Below are 13,477 nucleotides of genomic sequence, written 5' to 3' on the forward strand. Positions count from 1 at the left end.
GGGCACCAGACATCCAAGTGGTGCACAGACATAAATGCAAGAAAAACACCCACACATAAAATAAAAGAGAGCCTGTCCTCAAGGGAGTAAGAAGGGTGATATAGCGGGGCACCCAGCATCCCCTCCGGCTGCACACACATGCATACACCAGACAGTAGGGTAACTTTTTTTCTTAACATGAAAATATTACTCAAATTTTTATTATTTTACATATTACTAAGAATTAATACGTAAATAAAAATTTATAGATATGTTAGGTGTTAGAATAATATTTGTAAATGTATTTTTATTAACTTATTTACTTTAAAGTCCATCACAGTTTCCCCTTCCTCCTCTCCTCTCAGTCCCTCCCCCCCCCACCCTCCCCCATAATCCCCTCCTGCCTTTCTCCTATGAAAAGGAAAGGCCTCCCATGGGTATCAACCCGACTTGGCACATCAAGTTGCAGTAAAACTAGGTGCATCTTCTACTGAAGCCAGTCAAGGCAGCCCAGTAGGAGGAAAGGGATCCAAAGGCAGGCAACAGAGACAGTTAACTTCTTTTTGTTTTTTGTTTGTTTGTTGCTTTTCCCCCCAAGACAGGGTTTCTCTGTGTAACAGCTCTGGCTGTCCTGGACTCTCTCTGTAGAGGAGGCTCACCTCAAACTCAGAGATCCACCTGCCTCTGCCTCCGGAGCACTGGGATTAAAGGCATGTGCCACCACGCCTGGCTTTTTATATATATTTTTTTTTTATTTTATGTACATTACTGTTTTGACTGTATGTACATCTGTGTGAGGGTGTCAGATCCTCTGAAACAGGAGTTATAGACAGTTGTAAGCTGCCATGCGGGTGCTGGGACTTGAACTTGGGTCCTCTGAAAGAGCAGTCAGTTAACTTTTTAAACCTAGCATTTCTATGTACTTCCCCAAGGCAGAGCTATCTTAGTGAGTCCTCCTGATCATCTCTCCTCAGATCCCTAATCTTATACCTTGTTTTGTTTTTGTCCATATAACCCTGGCTGGCCTGGAACTCAGCTGAGAGCCTCCTGCCTCTGCCTCCCAAACTCTTAAGCTACCCCACAAGGTTCACCTTACACGCCAGCTTCTCTCCCCTTCTCATCTTTAACAGAGCAAGAGAGATGCTGGTCTCTGGCTTAGAAACTCCTGGGTAGTGCAAGTCTTCAAATTAAGACCCTGGCTACTGCCATGAGCCTGTCAGCCACACAAGGTCTGTAACCCAAGAAATTATTAAGAGGTCAAAAATGGTCTGAAAATAGTCAAAAGCACCCTTAAACGGTGCCAATACTGATGGTCAACCTTCCCTTTGTCCTAACTTGAATGAATAACTGACCTAAGAAGCTAAGCCTGCTTGCCTATGTCACAGCATAGCCAGTTCTTACTCCTTTCTCACAAGCCACCTGCTTCTTCCCACGTGTGATGACATGTGATGGCGTCTCTCGATTCTAATACATGTTCATCCGCAGCTTTTGTTCAAATGGCAATTGTGAAATCAAGATTCGTTCTGTAGCCGGGATGCCATTTAATCTAAAATGCCTTTAAGACAACTTCATCATGAAAGAGAAACAGGCTTGGAAATAACTCCCACTAAAGCATTAAGGCTGCACTGGAAGCAGGCACTGGAAGTGCTAGAAGGCTCGCAGAGGGCACATCTACCCAGCCCAGTCATTAGCACCGCCTGAAGCTCAGAACGCACGCCAACGGGCCAGAGCCAGGCCCACTGCTCACAGGATGAAAGCTACCAACCACTGCTTCAGGGGGCGGAGTGGGCTGCTCAGAAGCTCTCAGGGGGCCGTCACTCTGTGCTGGCGTGCTCTGAGATCAGTACTTTCACTGCGGCCGTGAGCAATTTCCAAGATAGGCAGGGAAATAAGCTCAGTGGGTTATTTTCTCCCCCACAGACTTCTAAAAAAAAGAGTCACAAAGCTGTAAAACTCAGTATACATTATGGGAGGCACTTTATACCGTGGGGTGTGTCACTCTCTGGTGACAACTTCGTTATATGCCGTTTCTGAGCCAGTGCTCATTCTCTTGGGTTGGTTGCTTTCTTTATAAACTGTTCACAGCTCTAAGCTTGTGGGAAAGGTCCGTGCCTAAAAGCAAGGATCTATCTCCATGACAGAACACTGAGAACCAGGCTGGAGGCTGAGGGGGTCATTGTCATCACGTGCCTTGCACACCTTCATTTTATCCTCCTACAGGTTTAAGCTGAGTGTGGTACCAAACACCTGTCCTACCTGCACTTGGGAGCAGGGGAGCAGATACAGGAGGACTGCCACCTGGGCACACTGCAAGCCTTGTCCCTAGGAGGGAAATACATGATGAACAGAGGCCTAAGCTTTCTAGAGAAAACCAAAACACCCCCAGCCTTAACTGCAGGTGTTCTCTGCTGCTGATTATGATACACAGTCCTAGAAAATGTACATCTGGTATTGTCTGGCTATAAGACCCCAAAGACCTATTTCCCATGTATCATTTTTGTATATGGAGTACATACAATACCCTCAAATATACCAACTCTCAAGTGCCAATCAACCTGCAGCAACAGTGCCTCGCAGAGTCTGGAAGTGACAAGTGGCCCTGCTGCCTTCACTTCATTTTTCCCCCCCAGATTCAGCCTTCCTGGTCCGTCATACAATCAGGCACTGTACTCAACTGTTCAAAAAGAAGGCTTTTCAAAGCACGGCACTCAGCTCATTTGTTCCACGCCAAAACCGGAATAGGAGAATGCCACAGAGTTTAGGACACAGTAAGGGTGTGTGTGTGTGTCTGTGGCATGGTCTATTTTAGGAGTGATACTGAGAAACTCCCTTTTTGAATATATGTAGGAAAATAAATGTAATAGGAGGATTACTGCATGACTTTTTTTTTTTTAACTTTTTATTATTAATTTATTCTTGTTACATCTCAATGGTTATCCCATCCCTTGTGTCCTCCCATTCTTCCCTCCCTTCCCTTTTCCCCTTATTCCCCTCCCCTATGACTGTTCCTGAGGGGGATTACCTCCCCCTGTATATGCTCATAGGGTATCAAGTCTCTTCTTGGTAACCTGCTGTCCTTCCTCTGAGTGCCACCAGGTCTCCCCCTTCAGGGGACATGGTCAAATGTGAGGCACCAGAGTACATGAGGAAGTCCTATCCCACTCTCCACTCAAGTGTGGAGACTGTTCTGACCATTGGCTAGATCTGGGTAGGGGTTTAAAGTTTACCCCTGTATTGTCCTTGGCTGGTGCCTTAGTTTGAGCGGGACCCCTGACTTATTTTATTCTTAAACTAGCTCTGTCCAACACGAATGAACTAATGTCTTCCCAAGAGCCTGTAGGCATTGTAACTCTACCCTCTACATCAGGGGCGCAGCATCTACATTCATATACTGTCTCCAAAGGGGTTATTTTCATCAAACATTGCCCCCCACCCAAGCCCTGAGTGCGCCCTTATGAAACAGAGTCTCACTTTATAGCCCAGGCTAACCTTGAATGCACAACAATCCTCCTGCCTCTGCCTCCAAAGATGAGCTGCCACACCCAGCTAACTAATATACCTCTAAATCTTCACTATTAAAAAAAAAAAAAAAAAAAGCCAGGAATCGGTGGCTCAGGTCTTTAATCCCAGTACTGGGAGGCAGAGGCAGGATGATCTCTCTATGAGTGAGTCCAACCTGGTCTACAGAGAGAATTCTAGAATAGCCAGGACTACACAGAGAAACCCTGTCTTGAAAAAGAAAAGAAGGGGGGGGGCCCAAAAATTAAATGATAAGGCACTGAGAGACACCCTGGGATGCATACTGGGAACAGCTCTCTCTGTGTTAGCTGTCAGGATAAACAGCCATCGGTTCTGCCACCGTGAACCGCAGCCTGACAACAGGTTTCCCTAGACACATTAACAACTTGAAACGCTTAAAAAAGTAACTAGCACACAAGACTGCAGCATTTATGTGTGGATGTCAGGAGCACTGTGTGGGGTTATAGGGATGGCTCAGGGTTAACCTAGCATACACAAGGCCCTGGGTTCAAAACACACCATCCCCCCAAAAAAGGAGTGTATTTCCACCGCTAGGTCCTAGAGTTTCCAATGGTACAAATTTTTTTCTTTGTGTGTGTGTGTGTGTGTGTGTGTATTGAATGTATATCTATCTGTGGACCACTTGCATGTCTGATGCCCTCCAGAGACCAGAAGAGGGTGTCTGATCACCTGAACAGATAGTTGTGAGCCACCATGTAGTTGTTGGGAATTGAACTCAAGACCTCTGGAAGAACAAACAGTGTTCTTAACCACTGAGCCCACTAAACCTGAAGCTCACCATTTTGGCTAAGCTGGCTGGCCAGAGAGCTATTGAGCTATATCTTTGGGGCCTATAGGTATATAACTGCCCTTCAGAGATATTTGCTGAGGAAAAAGCAGCCGTCCCTGAATGAAGAGAGCTCCCTTCTGTCAGACTTCTTCTTAGCCTCCCTTTTCAGGCCAATGGAGAGAAACCTGGACACACATCTTCAACTAGCAAGACTGCTCTTATTTTATTTATACCAGATGTGGCTTAAATACCACAGAAAACATACTATTCCCTGAAAAACGGGTTAAATAAAACAGACCACAACATTATTCAGCCCCCTGAAACTCCTATTCTTGTGTTCCCCACCTCAAACTGCGACTGCACCCAGTCTTTGTGCATGCTAGCTGGGCAAGGGCTGTATGCTGAGCTGTGCCTCCCATGCTGTACTCCCCTCAAGGACGCGCATAACACTGTCCACAGTTTAGCACACCCGAGACCAGGAGGATGGCAACCAGAAAGCAAAGCTCTTGGGGCCTCATGTTTCTACTGAGAAACTCAAGGGTTTCGCTGCTTCCACATGACAGCTGGCCTCAGGTGCTGTTCGGGAGATTTAAGGTGAACAGGGTTCCAGGGAAGACCCAACCGCGTTTAGCCAAGGGTGTAGCAAATACACCAATGGAAAAACTATGATTTGGAAGCGACATTGTAAATAGACCCTAATGTTTATACACATTAACTCTTAAACAGAAAACATGAATCACTTGTTTGTTTCCTTATTGTGCGATCAAAGCTCAGGGCAGAGAGAAGACCCATGCTGAAGATAAACTACTCACTTGCAAGCTATTCCACAGCAAGCCAAGTCTTCTTACCTTTTCAGGTCAACGGTTGTGACACTGAACACAACTCCTTTGAGCCAGAGTATCATGAAGAGCCTCTGTGAGAAGGGGCAGTTTCCTATGCTCTCGCCATCACTGCCAGCCTGGAAACAGAGCGAGACATTACAAACAAGGTGAGGACGGTGACACTCAAGCAGCAGAGCTTCCTAGGAAATCCATCCAGAAAGACAAGGAGTGACAAGGAGGATGGAAACGCAGGCCGCCTTAACTACTATCGTTTTAGAAATGGTCAGTCCAATAAAGCATTGTCCCAGATGCCTCTGTAAAGGAGGCTTTAGTGCCACTTTCCAACCTGGCAGCCAGCAGCAACATCTGGCTAATGAATACTTACAACGAGGATAGCGCCAATGTAAAGAAGACCTCGTTTTACTTATCTTTAAAAGTCACATTTGGCTAAGAGCTCTGTGATGGTTTGATTGATGGAGATGCCCACCATGTTTTGTTGTTGTTGTTGTTGTTGTTTTTAAGTACTTGAATACTTTGACCCCAGTTTGTGGCTCTGTTTGGGTATGATTAGGAGGTGTGGCCTTGGTGGAGGGAGTATGTCACTTGGGGGGGGTGGGGGTTTGAAGGTTCATTTGTGCTGGAACTCTGCTCCAGCAGCCAAGGCTGGAGCCTGCTGTCACACTTTCCTACTGTGATGGTGGCAGACTCTTATTCTTCTGGAACCCTTAATCCCAAAACAAACCCTTCCTTCTGCAAACTGTCTTGGTCACAGTGTTTTATCACAATGGTAGAAATAACTAATACAGGCTGCTATGTTGAAAAGTGCACCATACCCAAAGACACATATACCCCTGACACAGGCAAAGGCGAAGTGTGCTACAGGTCTGTCAGTGTTCTTTTTCATTTTATTTTATTCATTCATTCATTTATTTAGATAAAGGGTTTCTTTCTTTCTTTCTTTCTTTCATTCATTCATTCAGATACAGGGTTTCTCTGTGTAGCCCTGGCTGTCCTGGAACTCACTCTATAGACCAGGCTGTCCTCAAACTCAGTTCTCTGTCTGAGTTTGGTCAGACTGCCTCGGTTGCCCAAGTGCTGGGATTAAATGTGCGTGCCACTACTGCCTGGCAACAGTGTTCTTTATTAGGCAACATAAAACTAGGAAATTTAGAGATGTCTGTTACCAAAGAGTTAAATAACTGCCAATCATCATAATCATGAGAAGTGGTGTGGCCTGGCAGTGATGGCACACGCCTTTAATCCCAGCACTCAGGAGGCAGAGAAGGGCAGGCAAATCTCTTGAGTTGGAGATCTCGCTCCCGTCTACAGAGCTAGTTCCAGGACAGCCAGGGCTACACAGAGAAACCCTGTCTCAAAAATCCAAACAAAGAAATACATTATAAATATCCTACACCCATGTTACTTCATGGAGCAAGAAAATAACCAGACACTTTTGTTTGTTTGGTTGGTTGGTTGGTTGGTTGGTTGGTTGATTTCAATTTTTTGAGACAAGAGTTTCTCTGTATAGCCCTGGCTGTCTGGGACTCTCTTTGTAGACCAGGCTGACCTCAGACTCATAGAAATCCGCCTGCTTCTGCCTCCTGAGTGCTGAGATTAAAGGTGTGTGCCACTAATCAGACACTTTTAAAAGCTTTTTTTACTCCTACTTGAGTGAAGCAAGTAACTTCTCTGAGCTTCCCTGAGTGCAAGGATAAACGGGGTAGAATTTTCTGCAATTCAAGCCAGACAAAATTCTAATTTTATCAGGTATGTCCCCAAGATTAAAAGGGAAGCCAGGGTGTTAAGCACACACCTGCAATCCCAGCTCTCGAGAGGCAGAGGCAGAAAGATCAGGAATTTAGAGCAAGCCGGAGGCCAGCCTGAGCTCGCCTGGCTCAGAGAGACACACTTCAGCTGATCTTCACCCTGATCACTTCAGCTAGTCCTTCACTGTGGTGCCACTCACAGTGACAGCCTCGAGGACTGAGCCACTGTGGTGGCCATGCCTGTAATCCCAGCACTCAGAAGGCAGGTGGATCTCTGTAAGATTGAGGCCAGCCTGATCCACACAGACTCCAGAACAGCCAAGGCTACACAGAGAAACCCTGTCTCAGGAAAAAAAAAAAAAAACACTTAAAAAAAGAAAGAAAGAAAAGAGGAAGAAGAAATATGGAAGTCCATCTGCTTGATTGCACACACAGCAAACACAGCCATATGAGTGTCTATGAGCAGAAGGCAATTTAAGCTATGCAATATACTGGAATTCTTGAATTTCCTTTGGGATGGGAAAGCTTTTAAAACCATAACATGTTTTAGAAAAATTAAATCTACAAAAAACATACTTTCTCTTTATTTTCTCTCTCTCCAAGGCCTGTGTCACTTTCTAAAACAAACTACACTAATTGGTGATGAACATTTGGGGTTGGGGGAGGTACCGTTTGTCACTGCAGACAAACTATTGACAAGATTATGAGCCCTCAATATTTTCCTCCTCTCTTTGGCTTCTTGCCCTAATAAGCAATTTGTTCTGCTGTATCCCACCAGCCGCTGCCATCCAGCTTCCACGCCCAAAGCTGTACCCCTCCACAGCATAACCCAGACAAAGCTCTTCAGCAGTTCCTTGAGGGTTTTGTTACAGTAACAGGGAGCTAATCGACACAGCCTCCAAAGTCAATGGCAGGCAAAGAGGAAAGAACCTGTAAACCAGAAGAGTAAAGATCATCCAATCTGAACAAAAGAGACAAGGCAGGCTTAAAACTGGACACATAATGCCAGGCATAGTGGCACACACCTTTAATACCAGCACTTGGGAGGGAGAGGCAGGTGGATGTCTGTGAACTCAAGTGAGTTCCAAGACTACATATAATAAGATCCTGTGTCAAAATAAAATAAAATAAAAACCCACAGAGGAATTTCTTCCGGTTTTTGACAGCATATGCCTGTGTACGTAACACTCAGGAGACTGAAACAACAGGATCGCCAATTCAAGGTCACTAAGGGAAAGTAATAAGGGGGTAGGAGTGGGGGTGGGTCTTGTTCTAAAAAGGGTATTTTCTGTCCACCATGCTGCCTGATGTTGCTCTCACTCACCAGCACCCCCCCCTCCTCCTTCTCCTCCTCCAAGTCTGTTGTAATTCTGCAATTTCACAATACCAGCATTTAATGAGAAGCCGCTGGATTAGCTCCCACATTGCAGATTAGGGGTCAGTGGCAAATGCCATGAATGTTTTAATGTTTTACTAAGCCAAGGTTAAGAAACTGCTCACTTAGAAAACCTAGCTTAATCACTCTTTAGACTAGTCGGATTTTAAAATAACTAAAAGGGAGCTTTAGTAACTTTATCTGTTTCTTGGAACTAGGGGTGAGGGGAGAAACTGACCAGGGTAAGAGAGTAAAAAGCTGGGACCTAAAGGCAAGAATGGCCTGTTTGCCACTGATTTCTTTCCTACACAGATTTTCTCTAGCACCTACAGAGCAATGTGTTACCAAAAGATGGTTGGGAGCTACCACGTGGTTGCTGGGAATTGAACTCAGGACCTCTAGAAGTGCAGTCAGTGCTCTTAACCACTGAGCTACCTCTCCAGCCCACAACTTCATTTTTTTAATACTCCATTTACCTTTAGTGTAGATGTCGTTGATCTAAATTAAGACACGTGCCTGTAGTATCAGAACGCAATAGGAATGAGCGTTTCACACTAGCAGACTACACAGTGACGTTGAGGCCAACATTTCTTTTTTTGTTGTTTGTTTGTTTGTTTTCTTTTATGTGCATTGGTGTGAGGGTGTCAGAGGCATTGGATCTAGAATTAGAGATAGTTGTGAGCTGCTACATGGTTGCTTGGAATTGAAGCCAGGTCCTCTGGAAGAATAGCCAGCGCTCTTAACTGCTGAGCCATCTCTCCAGCCCAAGGCCACCATTTCTTGAACCTAGAGAGCAGTGGTTCTCAAAACTTCCAGTGCTTTGACCCTTTAACACAGCTCCTCATGTCGTGGTGACCCCCAACCATAAAATTATTTTTGTTGCTACTTTATAAACTGCAATTTTGCTACTGTTGTGAATCATAATGTGACTATCTGATATGCAGGACATCTGATATGTGACCCACACACACTCCATAACCACAGAGAATAAGTAAACAAACAAACATACATATGATACTCCACATGATAAAACTGAGCACAGCAAATGGAATGAAGCGGAAAACAGTCTTTGCTTAGGATATTAAAAATCTCAGGCCTTTAATCCTAGCATTTGGGAGGCAGAGGCAGGCGGATCACTGGGAGTTCGAGGCCAGCCTGGTCTACATAGTGAGTCCAGGACAGCCAAGGCTACACAGAGAAACTCTGTCTCAGAAAAAACAAAAAAAACAAAAAAAAACAAAAAAAAAACCTCAGGCCTTGCCCAGCCTGTACCACATCACAGTACTATAATTTGATAAATAAAGCCATGATAAGGCATGGATGAACCACTATGCTCCCAAGCTCTGTCTTTGTAAATAAAAAAGCCAAGGACGGGATTGCAGACTTGTTCCAGGACAACCAGAGCTACACGGTCGAGAGACCCCGTCTCAAAGGAGCAACTACAAAGGCTGCGGACGTCAGGTGGCTCCCGTCTGCTTGTTCCTGAAGCCTATGCCACGGAGAGAGGAGCTGACTGACCCTTCTGAAATCATACGCAACCAGGCAGGGCAGACGCAGCACTTCCCCTTGAGGATGAACTATGCTCTTGGAAAGCAAGCTCTTCCAATAAATCCAGTTAATACTTGGATCCGCCCACTCAGCAGAGGCTGGCAGCTAGGAGCGCTCACCTGGACATAGACTCTCGGGAAGTCCCACAGCTCCCTCTAGTCAAGTGACCTAGCCTTGCCAGGGTGTTTGCCTAGGCTACAAAAAAGGGCTGTAGAGAGAGATCTCATGGTTACAGGATCAACAGTTAACACAGAAAAAGAGGTAGACCAACAGAAGGCTCCAAAGCAAGGGGCAGGGGAGGCAGCTGTTCACTGTATGCCCTTTCTTTCTTTTCAGTATGTATAATTCGTGTGCAACAAATGTAATTAACATACAAATGGCCATGAACTTTTCATACACACACCACAGTAAATCAAAACCTTTCTCCACAATATACATGAAAATGAAGTAGGGTTCCAGAATGAATGTGGAAAAGCTCTGAAGATAAGATCTGTTTGAGAAGTACATAGAAGCAGAAGTCTCAAATACCTAGAAATACAGTCCTCAATGCAGTAGATTTAAATGCAAATTATGAGATTCTGACTCCAAGGAGGGGGGCTGGGGGGCGCTGGCTGCACCTGAAATCAAAGACTGAGGCATTTGGTGGGTAGATCTTATTTTCATAAACACTGACATGGTTAGGGGTGGGGATGGGGGTGGGGGGACAAAATGTGGAAAAAGCTCGCTCCAGGGCTAAAGTCTCCTTTGGACTCTGCTCTTTGAAAGCCGGTAACCAATAGCCAGTTGATAAATAACTGTGTGTTCCCCTCAGCCCCATTATTAAAAGAATGCTTCTTGGCCAACAGTGATGGTGCAAGCCTTTCATCCCAGTACTCAGGGAGGCAAAGGCAGCAAGGAGGTTCTCTGTGAATTCAAACGTGGTCTACACAGCAAATTCCAGGCCAGCCAAAGCTACCTACATATTGAAGCCGGGCATGGTGGCGCACGCCTTTAATCCCAGCACTCGGGAGGCAGAGGCAGGCGGATCGCTGTGAGTTCGAGGCCAGTCTGGTCCACAAAGAGAGTCCAGGACAGCCAGGGCTACACAGAGAAACCCTGTCTCGAAAACAAACAAACAGACAAACAAAGCTACATATTGAACTCTTTTCTCAAAAAACAGGCATGGTGGCGCACGGCTCTAATCCCAGCACTGGGGAGGCAGAGGCAGGTGGATCTCTGTGAGTTAAGAGGCCAGCCTGGTCTACAAAGGGAGTCCAGGACAGTCAAGACTACACAGAGAAACCCTGTCTTGAAAAACAAAAACCAAAACAAAATACCACACAGAAGAAAAAAAAAAAAACAAAAAAAAAAAAAAAAAAAAAAAAAACCTACCCTATCTCATCTTAAACTAGAGCATACTCAATTTTAACTAATCCAAACCAGTTTGTAGTCTCAAAGCCAACCAGTCCCTGAAACTCAAGAACAGCTGGGTGTGGTGGGGCATGCCTTCTATCCCTTTTGGGGAGGAGGGGGAAAGGGTGCCATTATTAGTCTTTCTGAGTTTTGGTCTAATGAGTTCACCATTGGCTAGTCCTCTGAACTGGCAGTTCATATGAACAGTTGACAGTGTCTGATTTTAGTCTAAACCACTAGGAATTGAGAAGAGGGCAACCAAAACCACAGCAGCCGCCGTGCTCCTCTGCCCGAAATAACCTTAGCCCCAGTCACTACCAAAGTCACCTGGAATCAAATGTGGTAACCAAAATGGGCAACTGTCCTCTTCACAGCTGCCCATGGTTTGGCCTGCAGCGCTGGGAAAGAAGTGTCACCTTCCAGGAGTCTCAGACATTGTCTAAATTCTCTCCAGCTACCAAATGTGGCTAATAATTCTATTTTTAAAAGAAAAGGTCCCAGCGCACACACGGGTGTTTGTAAGCTGAGGTCTGGCAGAGCTCTCCCCTCCTCCCTTAGCTGGCTCCCACCTGCAGCACCGCACCTCATCCCATCCATCCTGGCCAGTGTGGCCCATGACCATGTTCTCCTCCATCCAGGGTGACCTCTGTTATCCCGGCCCTTGTAGAACGTGCAGCATGGGTTGGTGGCTCTGGGGCCCTGATCAAGGCTCTCCACCTTGTGATGACCTATGTCACTGCTGTGTACCGTCACTCTGTCTTGTATGCCTGTGGCCTGTGCTTGGCTGCATCTATCTGACCGGTTTTCTCACTTCCCACAGGACCTCATCTGCTGTATTAGCTGTGCTGCTTAGAAGCTTTCTACTGATTGGTTAACGAAGCCTGTGAGTTGCAAAGAATGTGGTTTAGGCCATGACCACAGAAAAATGGATTACTATTTCCTGACGTTTTTATCAGGAAGGTAAAGTTAAGGAGGGGAGTGTGCTTCGGCTGGCCCCCGCTCAGCATAGCACTCCCTGGGCATGGTGTCACGCACCTGCTAACTCCAGAACTTGGAAGGTGGGATCAAGACGATGAGAAATTCAAGGTCACATTCAGCTACACAAGGAGTTCGAAGCCAGCCAGGGTAACTAAAGATTCATTCATTCATACTAAGTCTCACTCATATATTCATTTTCTCTCTCTCTCTCTCTCTCTCTCCTCTCTCTCTCTCTCTCTCTCTCTCTCTCTCTCTCTCTCTCTCTCTCTCTCTCTTCCCTTCCCCCTTCCCTCTCTCACTGGGACAGAGGCTCAGTGGTCAAACATTTTTCTGGCATGCAAAAGGCCTTGGGTCCAGTTCCCAGAATCTTTCATATAGACACATATACACAAAAATACACACACACAATGGTTGTAGAAGGGGAGCTCCCTTCGATGTGACTGTTATAACAAGTATCCTGAGGTTGAAATCAACACCAGAAGTCAGAGCCAAGAGTCAGGAGGAAGCAGCTGGTACCTGACGTGCCACACACAGAGCCAAACCCTTAGTGTGCTTTTGGCACTGTGTTTCCGTAGCTGTTGAAGGCACGCTGAATGTGGAGTTTGTCCTGCACAGTCCCAAGTAGCTAAAACAATGTTGCCATTTACACTGGTCGGAAGGGCTGGGGTGGCTCAGTGAGCAGCGCTAGCACGAAGAAGAATGGAAGAACTTGTGACCAGGAGTGAGAACAGGACCCGCTCTTTGAATTCAGAAGAAGCAGCAGTCCAGGGCGCTGCTCCATCTACTGCTAGCTCTTCCCAACAGGCTGCCATCTAGACTGCTCTGAGCTGGGTAGCATTTGCTCCCCAAGGTCTGAGAACAGAACATCTTACAGATCGCCCTGTGCCTGGAAGCCAGCTGTTTTCTCAGCATTGCACACAGCCTCGCCTCCAAGACTGCAGCTGGGACTGGGCAAACGAATGGACATGAACAGACCTGGTCTCCCGAACCTTACGCATTTGTGGAGGAAACGGTGCTACTAAGTGCCTAAGGGTAGGTAGCCAAGTACTCAAAGGGATGCTCACAGACATCTCCTGGACCAAGGACAACAGAGTTGCTGGGTTAAGGCTCAGTGAGCACAAGGCCAGGCCACAAAAGACATCTGAAACAGCATTAAAGGACAAGTTTTTATGCTCAAAGAAGCAACTCATTGGTTTAACAAATGTTTATCAAGAGCTTTCTTTTTGTGGTTTTTAGAGACAGGGTTTCTCTGTGTGGCCCTGGCTGTCCTGGAACCCACTCTCTGAAGACCAGGCTATAGCCTCGAACT

At 46.0% G+C, this 13,477-nt stretch overlaps 1 protein-coding gene across 1 annotated transcript in view; it reads right to left on the reverse strand.

The window, feature by feature from the left end:
• Clic4 (chloride intracellular channel 4) overlaps window positions 1-13,477 on the reverse strand; it is a 51,454-nt gene that overhangs the window by 18,970 nt on the left and 19,007 nt on the right. The window contains exon 2 of the mRNA XM_051171062.1: window positions 5,137-5,246. Within this exon, the coding sequence (XP_051027019.1) occupies window positions 5,137-5,246 (110 nt within the window). The remainder of the gene's footprint in view (window positions 1-5,136; window positions 5,247-13,477) is intronic.

Source organism: Acomys russatus, chromosome 29 (genome assembly GCF_903995435.1).
Source record: "Acomys russatus chromosome 29, mAcoRus1.1, whole genome shotgun sequence".
Lineage (NCBI taxonomy): Eukaryota > Metazoa > Chordata > Mammalia > Rodentia > Muridae > Acomys > Acomys russatus.